At 42.0% G+C, this 22,013-nt stretch overlaps 1 protein-coding gene across 2 annotated transcripts in view; it reads right to left on the bottom strand.

Moving 5' to 3' along the window:
- Positions 1–10,962: 10,962 nt before the first annotated feature.
- Positions 10,963–22,013, bottom strand: part of GADL1 (glutamate decarboxylase like 1) — a 132,962-nt gene continuing 121,911 nt past the window's right edge. For both annotated transcript variants that reach the window (XM_056338214.1, XM_056338213.1), the window contains exon 15: positions 10,963–13,776. In XM_056338214.1, the coding sequence (XP_056194189.1) occupies positions 13,603–13,776 (174 nt within the window). In that variant the 3' untranslated portion in view covers positions 10,963–13,602. The remainder of the gene's footprint in view (positions 13,777–22,013) is intronic.

Here is a 22,013-nt window from a genome sequence, read left to right on the forward strand (position 1 = left end):
TCTTGCTGGGGGTGTGTGTGTGCCAAAAATCCCAGTCTCCTCCTCTATCAGTACAAGTAATGCACCTCACTGCAGGATTTTGGTGCTTGGTTGTTTTTTTGATCGGGCACCTGTGTGCTAGTGGATTACATTTCCCAGCATGACCCCCAAGACCCATTTGGCCTGAGCCCATGGTGTCCCAGCTTGGCTGTCCAGACCACACTTCCTCACCATGCCTAGACCTGTTTGCAGCTTTCACCTATTTTTGACCTCCAGCAGCTGAAAGGCCTTGCTCGTGGGCAGAAAGCTGAGGAGAAAATCAGTGGTTTGTTGAAATACGGCCAAATTGTGAGGCTTCTGGGAGGACCAAGCCCAGGAAATAGATCTAAAACTCTTGACCGATGAACACTTTGAGCACCATCTAATCACTTCATGAAGAGACAAAGGCAAAAGGCAGCTCATAAATTATCTGCTGTGAATTAGTTGCTCAGTTATAATGGTGATAAACTAATCCCTTCAGACAGCTGCATTTACGTAACTAAATTCTTAAAAAATAAAATGGTTACCTGATCAAGTCCGCGTGAGTGAACTCCCACTGCTGAGATGTCTGGTTCATAAATGTGCTGCCATGAGAAGGCAGGTAGAGCAAAGATCCCTGGCACTTCTTCCCAGGCTAGCAGGCTCATGTGTGTCACCCAAGGGACCACTCACAGCTGAAAGCACTGAAAACACCTCTTGCTCCTCTGCTGCAGCAAGGAAGAACAACAAAAAGCAATTCAGTTTGCTTTCTTTTTTTCACCCTTCCACGGCTTCAAGCCCCAGCTACCAAAATCTCCTCCCCACCACTCCTCTCCTCCTCCCAGGCACCCTCAGGTGCCTGAACGGGGGCTGTGCAATGCTCTTCCTCCTACCTCCAGTTTGGGGTCAAGGCACTGGTCTTTCTCTCATGAAGGCAACTTACCGCGTTTGTGTTTCAGACCAGGACCCGCATCAGCTATTTGGGTTCAAGCGTTGAGCTGAGCACTGCATGACCTCCCACAGGGCACCTCACCATTGGTTCTGCTCAGGCTAGAGCCATGCCCTTCTTCCTGCCTACCGCTCCTGCCCCAGCCCCCTCCTCTCCCCTACAGGGACCATCCTGACTGCTAGGGTCTGCCCACCTCCAGAAATGGCACCTGAGTAAACCCACCGCACACACCTGTTGAATACACCGCCACTTTGCGTATTTAGGGTGGGAGTGATGCAGAGGAAGCGAAGCCTGAAAGAAACGCACATCGTACGTGTTTCTAACCAGCTTGCACAGAGATGGCGGTCAGGTCTCTGGCCAGGCTTGGCGGCTTTCTGCTTCGGTTTGAGTGGCTGCCCGAGGTCTCTGTGTTTGCTGAAGGACAGGATGACCACATCACCACTGGCTTGTCATTCACACGAGCAACTTGCATCACCCCTCCGACTCCACCCTTGACTCTCACCCTCCCACCCCCCAAGCCAGGAATGAAAACACCCCTACAACATTTACAGCCCTGCTGCAACAGGGTTTTTTGCATCATGCAGCTCAGTCACCTGCCAGTGTAACGTAAAAACCTTTGAGATGTCCTGGTTTTTGCGGTGTGCCTCAGCCTCTGGCTGGCTGCATGTGGGGTTTAGGCGAGTACATTATTTTGGATAAGTGAGAGCAATGTGGGATGCGGGATGTGTTATCGGAGCTGTACAGTGAGCTGCAGAAGGGGAGCTCGTCACACACAACCCCCCCCCCCAGCTCACCCTGACAAAGGCCAAGCCCAATACTTTCCAGCTGGTACAAAGAGCTCCAGAAACAGACTTTCTTCTGTTAGAACTACGCCTGAGTCTTCACGTTTCAGCCTTGCGGGAATCCATTTAAGGTTAGAAAATGTTTTGCAGAAGGTATTGATTTAATGTAATTCCTGATTTCCTTTGAAAGTGAAAATTGTCTTTCTAGTTCTCAAACAGAAGACAATATAAACTTCCCCTGAGATAACATCTGCCTGTCTGTGGCTGCAAACGTTTAGCTCCTAAAGGCGGGCCTTTACCTGTTGACTTCCTCAAACACGTATGCGAATGCTGAGAGGATCTCTGCGCTCACCCAGCAAGGCTGCCTGTGCTACGACTACTCAGTAAAATAAGATTATAAAAATATTGATATTAAATTGGGAATATATCATTTGGCAATGTATATGAAATGCCTTCCGAGACTCAGAAATGACAAGGGCTGTTGCTTCAGAGATTGAGATAAAAATACAAGGCCTACTCTGGGCTCTTTCAGTGCCTCATTGCAACAATTGTTTGAGAATCATTTAAAGCAAAACACTACTTTTTGAAAGAGCAAAGCCCTTTATACAGGATATATGCATGCCTGGAACGACAAAAACATCTCTGATCCAACGAAACTGAACTAAAGGTTGTCAGAGAAAGGATCCAGTAGAAGAAAACACAAAACCCATCTGCTCACACCACCAAGACAAACAACTACGCGGTGCCGCCAGCAAGGAGAATTATAACTTGCAGCACATGGGTTAACAGACAACATATTACATTCAGGAGCAGCCCATCCATAAAAGAAGCACTTAGCAAGTGAAAGATGGTAACTGCTGATGATACCTGCATCCAGCCTTATTTCTGGAAAGGTGAGGTTTCCTCCTTTGGCAAATTAAAGCCAGGGTACGGATTCTCTTCAAGAGATACGTGCTTTCCATAAGACGTCCATCTGGTATTCCTGCAGGCAGCAGAAAGTAGGCCATACCTTTAATTAGCTAAAAGGTTTTGAACAGGACATAAATCTCATACGAAGACTGTTAATTTTCCAGTTGTTAAGCCTTGTATGCTTTTACACAGACTTGCTCATGTGCTTTGGCTACAACCCCTTTTGCACATCTAAACCCCACGGGAGAAGCAGGAGCAGTATTTCTGTGACATGACAACATCACCGACACTTCAGCCTCACTACTGGGGAGGAGTGTGCAAACGCAACTTGCAGGGGATTAGACTGAAATTCTTCTTGTATTGCTTCGAATGGCATAGCAAAGTGCTCCTGTGTTTTAAGGCATTAAGGGCATCGCCCATTAAGCAGCAGGTTGTTTAGCCTGGGTACTTCTGGAAAGGACATGTAAGCCTTATTAAATAAGGGGGGGAGAAAAAAAGCAATTTCATTTTAATTTAGGAATGTTAACATTAATGGGCTTGTCTTGAAATAATTTCTGGAATGGTTGCTTTAAGAACCTAATCTTAACAAAGCCATAGGAAATGGAAGAAAGAATTTAAATTAACTTACTTCATCCATTTGTAAATTGTTTGGGTTAATCACAGTAAACCAAACAGGATTCAGCCATACTTAAACACAGCCTTTGCCTGAGTATAAACTGTTTATTATATCCATGACACACAACTAGACAAAATTCATTCTTGAGCTGGGGAAGAGTCTAATTTGGTTTTATAGGCTCTAGAGGCAAACATTTTGGCAGAAGAGGGTTTGCTTTTCAACGTAAAACAATCTCAGGAAAACTCTCCCCAAAGCGAGCGCGCGATGCGGCAGCATCTCACCACCCTTATCACATCAGCAGCTTGGCCTAAAGTTGGCTGCCATGGCAGGGTGGGCCCTTCCCGGCGGGAGCGGGGCTGCACAGGGAGCCACAAGGGAGGCTGGGCATGGGCAGCCAACGGGCAGGCAGCCGAAGCTTGGACAGATGAAGTCCGTTCCGTGTGCTTTCATGGGCTCCCAAGTAAGACCGTTTCCTCACCCCACTACAACACTGCTGAGGTCAATAGGTTTGACTTCAGCAACGCGACCTATTAGGTCTGTGGATTTTAGGGAGATTTTTGGTGTGGACACACGGAGAGTTGCTCATACACTAGCTTAGAGACTGGTTGTTCTTTTCTTTATGTATCTTCACATTAGTGCTAATGATACAAAGTATTTGGTTCAAAAATCCTAACAAGGAATACAATGGATTTTAACAAAGAAAATTTTGCCTTTTCATTTTCCAATGAGCATTCTGGCAATCCTGGGTGAGTCTTGATGGCCGTGTGGGCTGGCGAGGCTGGAGCTCTGTATTTCTACACTACTTGCCCCGATGTGCAGAGTCAATCATATTAGCTTCTAGAAGAGATGGAAATTTATTTCATGGACAAATGCATGAAATAAGCTTTGGATACAGGGTCAGACAGGTCAAATGATGATGTTCATCTTTTTCTATCTCTTTTTCTTTATGTGTGGCCAATGCATTAGCAATTGGAATGTGTGAATGCTACAGAGCGAATGACACCTCTCACCCACGTAGCAACACATTTCTTGCTTAAGCCATGCACCCTGGCAATAATAAAATTATTAACCTGAGGATATTAAATGCTCTGATGAATAACTTGCATATGCTTGTGACTCCATTTTGCTGTATTTTATGGTAAGAATTGATTTTTAAGTAACTGCTTTAATTGTCTTCCAGGAGTAATTAAAATGGAATTATAGGGATTGTGAGCTGCATGCAATGCTTTCATTAAGACAACAATTATGGGGGAAGGGCCCTTAATCAGGCAGGGGGGAGGAACTCTTTTTTTTTTTTTTTTTTTTTTTTTTTTTTTTAACGTCTTATGCAAATATCTCCTACATGATTGCCTCATCACGTTCAATACTCCGGGACCAGAGCAACGTCTTTGTCTTCCCATTCTAAAGACACCCAGCAAACTAAATACTGAGGGTACTTTTTTTATGAAGGAAAAGCATTAAAAACCAAAACTAAAACCATAAAAGAAACCCCTTCAGGATGAACTGTACAACTGAAAAGGCGAGTGGATGGAAAGGCCAAAATGTTTAGTACTTGTTTGGTTATATTAGTCTTCTGTCTAGCTACAATCAGACAATAAAAGATTAATTCTCAAACTAGTATGGGATAAGAAAAGGGTGGAAAATGCTTAGTATATTGTATTGTTTCAGCTGACTGATGTGGACAAAATTGCCATCTCAGATCTATTTGTGCTTGTCTTTGACTACTCTGACTCTTTTGCATAAAACACATGTCCAGTTCCGAATCCAGATGCATGTCCCAGCCATATCATAGCTCTGTACTAAGGCAAGGCTTTGGTGCTCCCCTGTGTTCCCCTTCCAAGACCCCTGCTTTCCCAGAGTCAGCGCCCAGGTAAGCAGCCTGGCCAGGCCCTGCGGCATCCCCAGGCCCCAGCCCCTGCCCCAGCCCCCCTGAGGGTCAAGTTCTCCGAGATGCAATATGCCCCAGCGAGGATTTCTGCAGTCACACAGTTTGCTCCCACATAGCCAAAGGGACAGAGGTAGTACTTACTACTTGAAATGGGGCAAAAAGAGCTGCGGAACCCATTCGGTTCCTTGTCTCTCAGGAAATTACAAGGGGTAGGAAGAATCAAATTATTTGAAGGCAACTGGAAAACAGTATGAAGAGGGTAGGGGGCAACATGGATTCGTCAACATATTTTTTTTATCGTACAGAGCAGTAGCTCTTGTAAAATGGAGAAGATACAGTAAGCATCATACGTGTGGAGCTTAGAAAGGCTTTTGATGTCACCTCAAGTGATATTCTTGTTAGCAAACTAGGGAAATGTTGCTCAAATTCAAGTACAGAGTTGATGCAAAGCTGGCTTGAATTTACAACAGTTACTATGTATATCCCTAGGAGGCACTGAGTACCATCCCACAATGACCCACGTGAGGCTCCTATTCAGTATTTTAAATAATTACCTAGGTGATGGACAAATGTAAATGCTTATGAAACCTGCAAACTGTATCATGCTGTGAGAGGCTGCAAGTGTGCTGCAGGATGGACTGACAATTCAAATTGTTCTTGACATATTGAATAAATGTTTTGAAAAACCATGATCCTCATTACTGGGAACACTTACAAAGGAGTAATTAAGCATACAGATATCTAATGGAGAGCAGCTGGCCAAAGAAGCTCTAGTGCTCAGGGTGGATCACAAGCCTGACAAGAGTCAATAGTGTCCTGCTGTTACAAAAGAAGGCGAGCATCACGGTGACGTACAAAGAGCAGTGTAGCTGAGAGATGTACAAAGTGATCCTGCTCCCTTTGAAAACCTGGTAAGAGTTCAGAGAACTGCTCTGCCTTGTTTTGGGCAGTGGAACAATCAGAAGATTTTCAAACACAGCCTCTGAGGAAATGTGGGAGGAATGACTGTAATGCAGGACTAGAAAAGCCAATAATTAAGGGGCAGTAAGATAATGAACTTAGAACACGGAGAGGTTGCTGAGAGGAAAAACATGCGTTAGCCCTAATCATGGTAGGTAGATCAAACACAGCAGGGAAAAATCTGGATTATCCATTACGGGAAGACTGCAGGCTGTCCGTCCAGCACTTTTGGTCATAGACTAGGCAAAGGTTAGACACTAGTTCTCAGATATCACTGATCTTACCTCGGGATGGTGGTCATATCATCTTGATGACATCTTGAGATCCTACCTTCTCACAGGGGTCGCAGTTCTGTGTTTGGTCTGTGGCTCCAAAGGTCTGAGTTCAGGGTGGTCAGGAATCTGGAAATTTTGTTCTATGGGCAATTCCAAAATGTGTTGGGGCATGGGGACAGGACATCCTCTTCTGTAACTCACCGTAGAACATCAATATTTCTGAAGGAAAGGAAAATATTTTTAAAAACCCAGACATTTGGATTGCTTCAGAATAAAATCAAGCCTGGAAACTCAGCACTCTGAGGCCATAGAGCTGAAAGTGGCTTGCATGCTCCCGAGTCAGTTTTTAACCTTGGTAAAGAGCACGAGTAAGGAATCAGTGCTCAGCTGAGAGGCGCACAGTCAGGAAAGTGCTTTTTTCATGGCCCTCTGAGCTCCCCATTGCCCAGCTCCAATGCCCCAAACACACCAGCGTCATCATGGGTTACACAGCAAGGAAACATATTCCCGTCACTATTTAGGCAGGATGACAAGAAATTATCACAGGTCTGTGTGCATTTCCCTAAAGTCTATTGAAATCCAACGTTTGCACAGGAGACTGCCTAAAACAAAGCAACATTTTTTGACTTTGAAAAATCCCAAGAAATTTCAGTTCCAATTCCCTCCCCTGCCACACATGAGATGTTCAGGATTGCTCTTTGGAAGAGACATCATCCTGCGTGTGGCACAGGTCGGTTACCAGAGGACACACGGGTAGATGGAGCACACACCTAGGGAGTGCTGCTCTTCAGTCTGTAACACCAGTTAACATGCCCACCGCCCACTGCTCCCAGCTTGAGACAGCAGAGCTGGGGGACAGAGGCCTGGAGCAGCCGCCAAGCCTGCTGCCTGTCAGGGTTTCCCTGCTGCTATGCTCCAGAGGTGAGGCCAGATCTGCTTTGATGTTTACCACCAAACTTCTTGTCTGGCTGACTTTATAAGGCATTCAGGTTTAGCTCATACACCGCTATTTATGCCATCATTACACTTATCCCCACAATTTTCCAAGTGTTCAGTACATCCTACCTCTAACCAAAAAGTTCTTGCAGCTTTTTGCGAGTCCTCAAAGATTTTGCACTTTGACTGAGCCTCCCTTGCCACAAGCTCTTAAAATCTCCTAGTTCTCCACCATGTCAGCCTAAAATTTCCAACACAGCTTCATCAACAGATTTAATGAACATAATCTTTCCAAAAAGGTTAGTGATGACAGTGTGAAGCTAAATTAGCCCAGAATCAATGCCCACGTTTGAGTGGTATCTTCCCTTCTCCATCACTCGTTTTCATCTTTCACTAGATAGTCCTACCCACCTTACATTTTCTGTCCCACTTCCTAACTTATGTAGGTTTTCCCAAATTATACAACATCAAACACAGTAAGAGTCCAGTCTAGAAAATTTGATTTTTTTCCCCCAGAAAGCTCTCTGGATAGCCTAGCACCATCTCCCTCTGCTAAGCCCATATCATAGCATGTCCCGTTTTCACTCACTGCTGTCTCTGAGTAGTGACCCCTGCAACAATTTTTCTAAAGCTGCAGGGCAAGGTTTCACAAAAATAGAGGTTTTAAGTTCCTTATGCATCATTCTTCTGTAAAACAGGAACTAACATCTCTTTCTCCCACCCTTTGCCTTACTTAGTGTTCCATGACCAAACCGGTCTACTGTACAGTGCAGAGTGAAGTCCTGATTGTGGTGTTACTGTAATTCTGACAGAAGTAGCCAGTGATCATCATTTGAGCATCTAGACAAATCCACTGCTGAGAAAGAGAAGACAAAATGTCACTTTAAGATACCAGTCTGTGCACTGCTTTTGCTTCAGCTTTCAATTTTCCCCCTTCTGCTTCCCTGATATTTTTCCTATGGTGCCAAATACTGAAAATTTCACTCTGAAAAAACGTCCAAGGCATAAAAGACGGCACAGAAACTGAGCAAGAGTTAAAAATCCATCTTACCTGGCATGAAAGGGGCAGGATGTATAAAGCTGCCAGTGCCAATGCCTGTCAGATTTCAGGAGTCATTTTCCCAGAATGACAAGCTGGGTGAAAATTTCTTGGAAGAACAGTGTTGTACAGAGGACAATATAGACCGCACAGTCCCAAAGACAGATGTTATTTTCCTTAGGCCTCTGGTATTTCATGGCAAGTGCTTTCATCATACTTTCCATTTTTAAATAGCTCTGTAGAAATTATTGTTCTCCAAGTTATTTACAAGAAAGAAATTACTTCATCATAACAGAACAGCTGCGTTTGACAGAACTACTAAGGGTCCGCGTCCTTCAGTTCCTATTATTTGCCTTTATCCTTCATACAATAAAGATTTTACTGGGGTTTTTTTACAGAAATTTTATAAATGTGATCAACTGTATAATGGTACATGAGCTACTAAGGCTTAAAGTGGTCAGCTCTGTTGGGACTTTCAAGATACCCTTTCAGTACCACTTTTATTATTGAGACTACTTTAAAACTTTACTCCGATATATACAAAAGCCGTTACTGTACTACAAAAGCATCTTGCCTTCTGAAAGGGCTTGTCTAGGGTCAGTGGATGGACCACGCTATGCTGAGGCAGACAGCTGCAGTTTCAGGGCATAGGCAAGTTCTTTGATGGCTCCACGACTGGTGCTGCTCCACCACTCACTCCTGCAGCACAGCCATGAGGACCACTCACGTGCGTTAGATTTAGCAAAGGTTAATCACTCACATGATCATTGTTTCCTTCTGTGGGTTTCCCTCAAAACCTTTGATGTTCTCTTTATTGTACCTCTTGCTGTGCAAATTTCCTTGTTTTGTTTTGCTTCTCAAAGTTCAATTTTTGGTTGATTATTGTGTAGTTACAGAATTAGACTAATAACATCTAATTGTACATCTGAAGCAAAAACATGTAATTGTGGGAGACTAGATTCAATTTAAAGAAAGAAAACCCCTCCACAAGGGTTTCTCATGGTCTGTACAGTGTATTTGCCAGGCGGTGCTGTTTGATTGCATCTAACCTGCAATTAGCATGTGCAATTAAGCCATAATGAATGTGTGCAATTGCATTATTTTGGGATGTAACAGCAGCAATACTTAGCAGTTACAGTGCTAGACATGGTGCTTATCAGCTCAGATGATTTATCAGCATTTACCAATTATGCCACAGGAAGAAGGGCTGTGAGTGCGCCTTACCTACAACTGATTTCCAGGATGAACACACACCCATCACTTTCCCATCGGGAAAGCCCATGGAACCAGCCAGCGGGGGGGGAAGAGAGGCTGGGCAGATTTGGCACTGATGAAAATGGGGGACTCAAATGACGCTTTCAGCTTCCCTTTGGCTCATCACAGACCTCATGTGTGACACAGCAGGAGAAAGCAGACTTAGCATTTAGTATTTCTGAATTATTCTCCTCTGCCTTCAACATTTTGTATCAGCTTTGTAAGCCCAATCATGCTACCCAAGCATTTAAAAATAAAAATTATTTGAGCATGAACTAATACTGTGATCTGCGTGCATGAGAAAGCCCCAGGCACATAACAGGGTTTTACATGCTCTTACGTGGCATTCTGGGAACGCAACTCTACCAGTTCTACCAGGCTGTTCTTAAAGGATATTACTTGTCCTTTAAGGGTCAAATGATACTTGAAAAGCATCCTAATGCATCACTGAAGAATGCAAATGAAAATACACTTCAATTCAGTCTCACAGAAATAAAGGTAAATCTCAATCTCTAGGCACGAACCTTGAGTAGATAAACGGAGATGTTCTGAGTGTCAAACTGCTGGTGTTGAAATGAAAGATCCTAGCGATAAAACTCAGGGCCCAATCCAGCAAGTGTTTCCAGTAAAAGCAGTGGGAGTTAGAAGCACTGAAATAATTCATAACCAGAATCTGATTAATACCGACTAGTATATTAATCTATCAAAGAAAATCATATTAGAAGTCCTGAGACAAGGACTGCTAGTTCCAGGCACGATGATTTGTGTTGAGTGGTTTTGCACATGGACCCAGCATAAAATGCCCAATATTCTCACAAGATGCATTCGCACAGCTAAGGGTAAAAACTGCCTCAGCATCCCTTCTGTCTACATATTTCCTTCCTTTCCTATTGAAAAAAATATTATTAGAAGTAGACACAAGAAATTACAAACAACCAACAGATCAGCTTCTACACTGATTTATACCTGTACCTCACAACTTCTATAACTTGGTTTAGCATCCTGAGAGATGGTGCTTGTCAGTAATTAGAAGAGGGAGCTCATGGGACATTCCAAACTACCTAGAATAGTAAAAAAAAAAAATAGAATGGTCATTTATGCAAAGACAATTTAGCTTCTGCATTTGAAAGCAAGAATGAGATAAATTGTGACATATTTTCAACCAAGATGTTTGTTAAAAAAATTACATGGGCACAGCACACTGATAAACCACTTCCTGAAGCAGGGTTAAACTAGGTTTCACATTTTAAACCAGTGCTGGCAGTTTGTTGTTTCTCCATCTGGAGTGCTCACAGATACCTTCTTTATATGTATCACTGCGGTTTTAGACTGACAAATGACAAACACAGTCTGTATTTATACGGGTGTCATTTACCTGACTTTTTATTAAAATCACCAGCTACAAAATAGACATTTTGTACATACTAGCGCTACATAGGCAACTATGAGAAAGTTACATTAGACCCGAAATGAGATCATCATATTGCGCACCGGGGACATGATAAGGGATCAGAAATAATAGAAAAGATATGGAGATTAGATAAAGTACGCACACCACACTGGAAGGTTAACCTATACCTTTGAAGAAAGAGGTGTACATGTTGAGCGGAGAGACCTACTTTCTGCAAACATAATTTTTTTCCATTTTGTTTTCCATTCGTTTAAAAATACTAGAGCCACTAGTGCTACAGAAGGGAACTGTGTTACTTCAGTCTGACATGTGCCACAAGTGTCACAGAAACAGAGAAATGCACTAACAACATGAAGAGAAACAAGGCAGTAACACTTCTTTTGATCATAGTGGTGTCATGAAACACCACAGACCAACTTCTTAGCTGATGGAAGGTGACATAGCTCTCCCTGAAACAAAAATCAAGTACTCACCAAGAGTCTGGACCATAATCAAAACATCCGGACACTGTATTCTGTCTTTCCCTTCCAGATCAAAAGAGAGAAGGAGAAGGGGTAACTGAAGGGGAACTGTCCAACTCAAGAAGCAACAGCAGCCATCCCATCCACCCAACACCCCTTCGTGCACTCTGCACTCTACCCAGAGTGCCTGGGAGGCTAAATAAGCCTTATGGGCCCTGAATTTAGTTAGGGGCTTTCCAAGATCACGACAGCTGGTATAGCCAAAAGCACAAGGCAATAAAGTGAACTTGGGTATTGCGGGGCAGAATCCAGGGGCCACTTTGCGATACACATTTTTATATTAATATCAATGTGGGTTTGGCTTAAAGTCCAGTGAATCACTGTAATAGCACAAAAATATTCACTTCCAGCACTGTAAAAGGCATCTGCCATTGCTGCAGGGTAACTCTTGCTCCTATCTACCACTCCAATAGTGTGACCTCCTTGGTTATCATGACCTTATTAATCTTTCCACACCACCATCCTGGAGACTGAAAGAAGGAATTTCATGCAATGTTGGATCCTAGTACAATGTAGGAAATGAAGACAAGATATCATTGTGTTTAAAGACAGCTTTCAGCAGGACAGATAACGTTATAGCAGAAAAGTTCGCATTGGTCAGTGCTACTTCAAATGCAGAATAAGGAGCAAACATCAAAACTTTGAAGCTAAGCAGCTGTTGATTACAAGGTGAAAGGCATGGCTATTTCCATTACTTTGCTGCAAGAACTTCACCCCAAGAAATACATTTCTATCTTTATAAAATGGATCATTTCATAGAATCAAACCAGATCAAAACTGTTCTGTGATTCTTAACACAAAGTTTAGAACTTAATTTTGCAACTTAAGATTGACCAAAAATGTTCAAGCTGTTCATATCCTAAAATCACAGGCAGGCCTTCTCTGATCACCACCACCTTAATTTCAGTGTCAAAATACAAATTATACAATAATAACATAAGATTATGTTATATTATATAATACATGTTCTATATATTATATATTCTAACACTGATAACATCTCAAATCTGTAGGAAAATACAAGCAGACAATGACGTATAATTAATTCTGCTATATTCTTAATATATAGTCACCAGACATAAAAAACTACATATCTTTCAGGTAAATATATTTTTTTCTGTTATAATTTTAAAATGCATCTAAAAGCTGCTAAATAAATCTTTACACTTTAAAAATAGAGGAAGGTGAACAGCAGTTCAGAAATGGTAGGTAATTCCTGTTAACAAAGAGGTACGAAGCTTTAAGTGCTACTGCAATATTCTTAGCTCTGCTAAAGGGGTTGTGATATTCAGGTGGGCAACGCTAGCAAACACCGACTGGGCCCAATGATTATATTTCACAGAATCACAAAATCCTGTAGGTTGGAAGGGACCTTAACAGGTCATCTAGTTTAACCTGCTTAAAGCAGGGTCAATATTGGTTGCTCGGGGCTTTGTGTAGGGGCATCCTGCAAACCAACCAGGACAGCGACAGCACAAGCCCACCAAGCCCCATTCTACCGTCTGCCTGTGCTCACAGCGGAAAACCTGGCCAATCCACCTAGTGAGGGGCTGCAAGGAACTCTTCATATAAGCCCACAACTTCCAGTCTTACCCGTGTAACTACCAGCCAGGCCTCTACCCTTAAACACAGAGCAAACTACAATATTGACAGAGTATTAACTAGCATTTTAAGGCTCACTGAGCTAAATCCACTCCTAACAGTAACTTAGAAGAGTATTGCCTGCATACGTAAGTGAGCAGTTTGAGCCACACTGTGCATAGGCACCCTCCCTGGGACGTAGACACCATTTTCAGAAGTGCTCCCTTTCTGAAGGAAACACTTCCCAGAATGGCGGCAGCGGCAGCAAGCCTGCCCCAAGCCACTCTCAGCCCCCATCGGCAAATACTTTCCTGGGAAGGGGTGTCATACCAGCAAAGCCCTTAGCATCACTCTGTAAAACGACAGTTTCCAAACTATATGTCGAGCTTTATACTACCTTCCACAATATAGCACCAGAATGCTGCTGCTGTTCTCCCTCCTTAAATATCGCATGTGAGCAGCGCCTGGTGCCACGGAGCTACAGCTACAAGTCCTTAGCAAGCAGTTCGATTTCATCCAGCAAGAAGTCCATGTCCTCTCGACTAACTTGCGGGCTGATCACCACCTGGCGGAAGAAGTTGACTTTGCCCTGGTGAGGCTGGTACCCAAGCATCATGCTGCCCTTCTTCATCATCCTTTCTTTAATTATAGGAGCAACCTGAAAGCAGAAACAAAAAAGGGTAGATGTCACGCTCAGAAACACAGCAGATCTGGGCAGGAACTGTATTTTGTGACTTAGGGAGTTTTTTTGAAGGTCCTCAGTTTTGCACCTCTTGCCTGCCCTCGCACTGCCTGCCCGCAGTTAATATTAAGCGAGAAGGTGGCCTGATCCTGGAGCTTAAGATTTCATCTCTTAGATTTAAGGCCTAAGTAGCTTTGGCTACACCACCCTTGTACCGAATGGAATAAAACCTCATAGGTGTCTCACTGCAGGAAAAAAAAACCATGGGTAAAATTGGCAGAGTCAGGTCCTTATAGCTGAACACCTGATATCATCCCAGCAGGGCTATTAACCTCGTCCAGTTAATCTTGCTCTTAATTTTAAGCAGATGAGTACTTCTGCGTTCTCGTGCTTGAAATCAGTCGTAAGCTTAAACACATTGCTGGTTTAAGTACTCTGTTCCCTTGGAAGACATCATTCAATGTAAGTATTTTGACCAAAGTAGTATTTTTTAAGATGTGTTGCATTTTAATACATAACTAATAATATCAATGTATTTCAGAGCAGTGCATTCCTCTTCTTCCTTTTGTGACGGCTTGACTTTGAAAGAAGCAAATAGGTGCATGACCAAACCTTGTTTCTGCATTTTCAGCTCTAAAATGTTAGTGCCAGAAACTACCACTAATTTGCAGAAGAAAAATGATGAAGCCAACCTTGTCTTAATAGGTTTATTTTTACACAGCATATTTTAATAGGCAAGTCCCATACAGTTTGCTTAGATAGAAACAGCTAAGGTTTTCAACACTAACAGCCTAGCTTTCCCATGTTTGTTTAGTGTCATGTGTCTAAATTACTTTTGTTTCAAAATGTGTATTAAATTCAGAGGAGGAGCATTTATGGCTCTGACTTAATCTGCCTCTCTGATTTTGATTTATCTTTGTGATAGAGCTATGTCTTTTTTTAAAATAAATATTTTATTAATTTTTGTATACATAAAAACTTACTGGTTTTGTATTTTTTATTATGTATCTACATTTTATATACTGTTTTTAAACTATGAGACTAACAGAGTCAAAATTCTAAGTCCAGACTGTGACATCAGTATGAATTATGTATATGAAAGCAATGACTATATCTTTTCAGAATGCAACGTGCAATCAGAATTTTGATTTTTGCACATTGCTGTAAGTTGTAAAAGTAGTTCTGATAAACATTTGGGAAACAAGAAGATAACAATGAGGACAGGAACACTCAGAATTACAGCAAAAATGTTAAGAGGCATACTGTGATCCCTTCAGTCACATTCAATAGCACCTTTTCCATAAAATCCGTAACATCTAATGTGGAGCTCCAGGTGTGCCTCCTGTGTAAAGATGCCCAATGGAAACACAATGTTCTTCTGTACCTTCAATGCGTACATCATTTAGAAAGAGAAGTCATCAAATATACCCCTATACCATCACCCACCTGGGTTTCTGTCTGCCTAGTAAATGATTCAAGGATTCCTCAATTTTCTTGTTTCATAGCTCAGAATTACTTCAGACTAACTCATTTAGTCCATACTTAAGAAAAAAAAAAAACAATAACCAAGCCAAGCGTCTGGAGTTCTGCTTGGACAAAGATGGTAGCTATTTTGCATGAGACAGCCGCCTTCACCCTGAAAAGTATGTTATTCAGCAAACAATCCTCTCCACTCCAGACCAAATCTTCCAACCTGCATCCTAACAAACCACTGCGGGCAGTACTGTACAGGGCTAACACTAGAGCAAAATCCATGCCTTACAATTGTTCTTGCACAATTTGCCAGTGGTGGAGTCAAATGAGAGGACTTCTGGTTGGGAACACTCCGGGGTATGCACACTAGTGTATGGATCTGCAACACACGCTCTCTTAAACAGTGAATAACTTTAGCACGATAAAAATTCTCCTACTTCTCCTACGGTTTGCATGTGTTGAACCCTTTAACAGCACACTAGGCTACTAAGAGCTCTACTCCTCCATTTTTATTCAGGTCAGCTATGGCCTGAGATAGTAATGACATCGTGACAATGCTCGGAAGACATTGTGCCCAAGAGGCATTGTGCTGGGCACCACACACATGCAGAAAAGAAAAAAATTTCTCCACTCCTGCACTTAACAAGAACCCCCAAGTGACTTCTGCTCATGGAATAAAGACACTACAATTGTAAGGGGAGAAGCAAATTCTTCTTAAAATACTTTCTCAAGCTCTTCTTTAAGGTTCAAAACCCTATGGCAAGTCTTAGCCTTTACTGATGTTCCATCAGAGTTATTTCAGCTTTTGTATCACACTATTGATTCTTTTAATCCCAACACCCAGTCCTCCACAATCCATCATCCCAAACTGCGTAGTAGCACAAATGGAGACCATGAAAGCAAAAACATTTAGAGCTTCAGTAATTCAAGGACTGTAAATATACTGCATTTCAGCAGATCATCTCTCATGGAAAGGAAAGGTAGAAAAATCTCACTTTCATTATCCCATTTATTATCTCATTCATCCTCCATGCTACTGAAGTTGTCCTCTTAATTTGAAGTGCATCCATCCCTTTCAGAAGGCAAAACAAATACTTCCTACTTAAAAAAACCCAAAACAAACCATAAAACTGTCTTATGAGCTTTTGATAGGATTATTTTTTGAAAGATTTTTCCACCAAGTATTTTGCATGTTCTATTTACTAACATGACACAGTCAGCCTAACAAAACTATCGGAGATCCTATCCACAGAAAGCAGAAAGGTACAAAATACATGCACAAATGCTTGAATACGTATCTCGCAAAGGAACCATTAAATGATACAGGCATGCTAAGGCTTGGACTTGAGAAGCACAGGGTACGACTGCTAACTAAAAGTAAAGGCAGCTACCACTTTGCAGCAGAAAAATTAGACCTATAAGGAATTAATTGCTTAGTGAGGAGTTCAATGAATTTAATTCCCACTGAGTCAATGAGACCCGAGGATGCTCAAATATCAGGAAGAGCTGCACAGCCCTGTTCAGGATAGGCTCCTCAGAAAACAATTTACTGAGAGTGAGATTGCTTCACCAGCCCAATTATTTTCCTACGGAACTTACTTCAAATTGTACATCTAATTCTTTATGTGGCCCATCTGTAGAACAGTCTCAGAATTTTAAGCGTAATGTATCCTAACACCGAAGTCCTTTTCTCTCTTTTGCTCCCTTCACCTCTTCCTCCACACTGCTGGCCTCCCCTGCCAATCCATCCTGAAGACTATTATTTCAAACACCCACCACAGCAGCATATGAGCTACCAGATGTGCCCTTCTTCCACCTAGCAGGGTGGGAAGGAGGTGCAGCGTGCGGCAGGCCATCCTGCAGCAGAGCTGCACACATCGCACTGTGCAGCCAGAGGACCAGGGAACTGCTCTGCCTGAGGACTGATGGGTGCATCACAGTCTCCCCGTGGAGACCTATCCAGAGGCTGAAAGATCTCATGCTTCCCTTACTATCAATAGCAGAGGTTTCTAAACTACAGGTAGTTCAGCTCCTTCCCCATCCACCTGGGTTACAGGATAATTTCTTCTCCCACTCTCAGCCATCATTCAGCCACACTACAAACAACAAAGTTTTAGCCCTAAACTTTAAGCTGTTTCTATCAAGAGTCCAGACCACAGCTGACCCTCACATAATTCACATGGAACATACCAATGCTCCTTCCCAGCACATACACACACACACACAGAGCAGTGTGATAAGTAGCCATGACCAGCTTGCACACTACAGCTAAAGTATCTAGTGCACCAGGAGGATCAGGAAAGTAATATATCTCCCTTTCCATATCTCAAATACCCATGAGAAGCGTGGTTCTGCACAATTATACCACACAGCAATGCCTTAAAAACTGCTGTGTTCCTCCTAACTGACTCATCAATGGCATTGAATGCAAGTTTCTCCGACACTTAAGAATCTCCACCAAGCTCAGGCTGTGACCACCTAATACATTTCAGCAACCACCATTAAAGACCAACCGATCAACAGAGCTGCGCACATTCTCAGCAGCAGAAGCATATACCTAGTGTCCAAGAGTTAGTTCCCAAATTTGGACACTTAAAAATCCTTTCAGAGGACTTGATGAAACACCTGTTTGAGATAATTTCCTCTTCTTCCAGCTAGCAAGGCCTCCAAAACCATTCTCACAGTGGCTAAGCTATCTAAGCCTGGTTCTTAAGCTAGAACACTTTCCTAGCACATGGGTGTCTTGTATAAAGTGAAATCTCCAGAGCAGCTCTGTTAAACAGGTATGTTACCACCCCACTAGTCATGGCGCAGTATTATACTTTGGAATTCATTCACTGTAAGCTGCCTCCTGTTGAACAGCGTGGACATTTACAATTAGCATTGGTTTATAAAAGTTTATTCTAACTACCAAAAAAAAAAAAAAAAAAAGATAGTAAGATAACTGGGTGCCTAGCTTTTTCAAATCACACAATCCCACTAACTTCTAAAAAACATGCCCCGCTATTACTAGTTTATAGTTCAAGTCCTACACTTAGTCCAAAATAGCTGATGCTTTCTGATGAGAAGGGACAGAAAAGAGTAATGTAGCTCTTTTGTTCATAAGAGGTAAATCCACTGAGCCCCCAACCCCAGCTGCACTAATGCTGCTGGGTAAGTCGTCCTGAAGAGAAGCGAGATCTCCCAACAAATATGCTACCTTGTTCTTCTTGCTGAAATAAAGAAAGAAGCACCTACTGGTTTTAATTAGCCTCTTATTTTTCTGCTCTAATGTAGTCTCTGACAATTGCAATTAACAGTTATGCTGAAAGTGCAAGAAAGCTGGATAACTGCAGAATAGCTTGCTGATAATGGAAGACCATGTCCAACCTTGTTATAAATTTGTTTTTCCATGCCCTCCCCTAACCTGTACAGGATCTCATTTTAGACTAATCCAGTATTTTCAAACTGTCCCATCACAAATGATTTTCTATGCTTTTGACACTACCCCTGCTACCCAAATGCTACCTTACTGCCGTCAGTCTCACAGAGTCTAGTTGTATTAATCTAGTCATACCAGACTCTGACATAACACAACAGCTCTTCCAAACTGTAGGCTAGAGGCTATACTCTTTAAAAGCAACATTCTGTAAATTTTGTATTTAAACAGTACAGCAACAAGAATGAGTTGCAAATTAATAATAATGCTGAGTTAAATTACTCTGATAAGCAATGAATTTATGAAAATACATTGCTTCGGGGGGAAAAAAATGTGGATTTGACAAACAGCCAAAGTGAAAAGATAGCATTAGCCAGAAAAATTAAGAAACCAGAAAAGCCTGATTTTTTTCTGAATTTTTGAAGCAAAAATATTTTAAGTATTTGCTTCAAAACACTGTTTTCAATTAAAACTTAAATTATATTGGAAATTGACCCATTTTTATTGCAGGCAGTAGAAAAGGACTGAGGAAACCAAAACTAAGCAAATTGCTTCATTTTAGCTTGTCTGAAAACAAAAATTCTTTCTGGTCAAGTAAAACCAAGAGACTTGCTTCCAGTTTCTCAATTGAATGCCCAAGCCAAAAAATCCATTATTTGTACAACCATAAATATGTGGGATCAAAAGTGCTGACACAACTTAGCTGAAACATCTGCAGAATTTTTGATCCCCAGGAGAGACAGAAAGTGAGAAAATTCATGGGGCTGCCTGTTCTGTTGGCAAAATCTGACTGGAAGTCTCATGTGAACAGCTCTGAGTAGTGTGGATGACTCTAAACATGCTAGCCCAGCAAGTACTACAAAGTCAGAATGCTTAAAAAACCCTGGTGTTAATAGCGGCAGCTGCTATCAAAAACATTTTTCCAAATCTTTTGAACAGTTCCCAGGTCACCGAGCGTCGACGCAACATAAAGCTGAAGAGCTCTTCCAGCTGCTGGCAGCAGTGACTCTCAGCCCTCAGCCCCCATTCTGCTCCTCCTGAAATTCATTGCCACAGACTTCAATGGAAGCAGAGTGCAATTATCTAAATCTCCTCCTTATGTGTCTGCTTCAGGTGGCAGTTTGCAAACAGCCTTCAGCTTTTACTAGGGAAAGCCACACTCACAGTAAATCAATAACCTTTCTAGGGATCCACAAAAGCAGGCTAGACAGTGTTGGAAGGACAGGAGCAGGAGCACATTAGCAGCTCAAACTATTTCGCTTCCTCAAATACAGCCCTGATGAAATTTTCCGAGGTACTGAATACTGCACTAGAAATTGGCTGGAGATTTGTAGCTAGAAGACAAAAAAAGTCCCCCTACTGACAAAATGGAAAGATCACATTCTCATGATTTCACAAAAATGGAAAACACATTTTGTATTCTCGCCTCAATTATTCCTTGCAAGGGAAGACAAGCTTATACAGAACAGTGTCTCTCATCTGACCACAAAAACTATTTTGGCTCCCCCCCGAAGGGCCAAATTTTCATCTGGAAGTTCATGATTTTTTCTTAAAAGGCATCTTACCGGCTATTCAAAGTCTGACAAGTTATGCTTCCTGCTAGAAATTACCAGTTCAGATTCACATATATTCATAAGAAAACAACTACTGTAACAGCAACTGCCACCAAAAAAGTAAACAACGCCCCAATTCATTAATTATTTGGACGCAATCTTAAAATTTTACATATGGGCTATTAATTTCAGTCGATCTTCACAATACTGTTTCTTAGCTTGCTTAAATGATAGCACAGCGACCGAAGTACTGGATACAGAATCAACAAACAGGACTGGTTTGTAACCCTGCCAGAGGCTGTTCAGACCAATCACCCCATCTCTTTCAGGTAACATGTTTCTTTTTCCCCTCGCAGGATGCATATAACCCGTCAGGGCAGGGAAGTCTCTATGTGTTCATATATCCGTCGTAATCAGCCCTGATACCTCATGGGTGCTCTGCACACTGGTAAGATATATATTAAATAATTCCTGTATCAAATAAGTCTCACAAACATCAGTCACAACATACCTGCTGCATTTCCCAGTGCGACTGCAGAAGATAACTTTGATATCAATGATACCAGTCAGTATTAAGTAAGAACAGTAGCTGGCATTTTAATATCAATCATTGGCTGCAATACAAGGGAACAAAACACATTCCTTTGTTGGTTGTAATCACAAAACTAGCTAAATACCATAAATATTTGGAAGTAATAGTGCTTTCAACGTATTACAACGCTGAGAAAGTATATACTCCACCGCTAAATATCTTTTCTTGCCTTTTGCTGCAACATCAGTTGCTGGCTTTAATACAACAGGCTTTTCCCCTTTTGGTGATAATTAAAAACAAACTCGGACCATTTGTCAGCTGTCACCCCAACCGGGACAATCGAAATACCAAATATTTGCACACCCAATCACAACTTTGTTCCTGTAGCCAAGGCATTCTGTAAAACCCAAACATGTTTTTCTTTTGTCTAGAATTTGTTCTGGGCCCACATCCCTAAACCACTAATAAATTATTGCCCTACCTATTGCGCCAGTGTTCCCCTTGTGCCACACCAGGCAACAAAAGGAGAAATAAGCGCATTTGTCAAAATAGCAGTAACCACTTCCACATTCTTCAGAGCAACTAACATATCAAAGGAGAACAGCTGCTGCTGCATTTTTGTCCCGATAGCAATGTTCTCTGTGCACCTCCAGCTCAGGGCCATGCAGTACAGCTACGCTACCGTATTTTGCACATCATCTTATTACCCGCTCTTTTCACCAAAAGATACATTAATGAACCCCACAAATCACTGAAAATGACCTGACTAATAGGAGATGGCAGCCTGGCTTCAGATTTTGATTGCCTTAAATGACTTCTTTAGCCAATCATTTATGCAACAAAAACCAGCCTTCAGATAATGGCTTTTACACTAACAGTATTTGCCTCTGAAAAGGAGGAGCCAGGACAATCAGTGCCCAGACCAGAATCAGCACTTAAAGATGTTTGTGCACGTGTTCTACTTACAGCTAAAATGTACACTGGTGAACAACATGGTTTTCCAAGTGGACAGTGCTATGTCTTCCATCTGAGCAGCACATGTGGCTTTTCAAGACAATTCATGTGTATTTCTTACTATTTTTCTGTCATTTCTGTGTTGCTTTACCAAGGCCTTATTAACAAGCCACGTGGAACGCGTAGGCATTAAGAAAACTCCTAAGGCTAGCACACCGCACTATGAATCCAGTGCTCTGATCTGTTCAAACAAGAGTTGAGCACTACTGGTTTTATAAAAACA

The sequence above is a fragment of the Falco biarmicus genome, chromosome 4 (assembly GCF_023638135.1).
Source record: "Falco biarmicus isolate bFalBia1 chromosome 4, bFalBia1.pri, whole genome shotgun sequence".
In the NCBI taxonomy this organism is placed as follows: domain Eukaryota; kingdom Metazoa; phylum Chordata; class Aves; order Falconiformes; family Falconidae; genus Falco; species Falco biarmicus.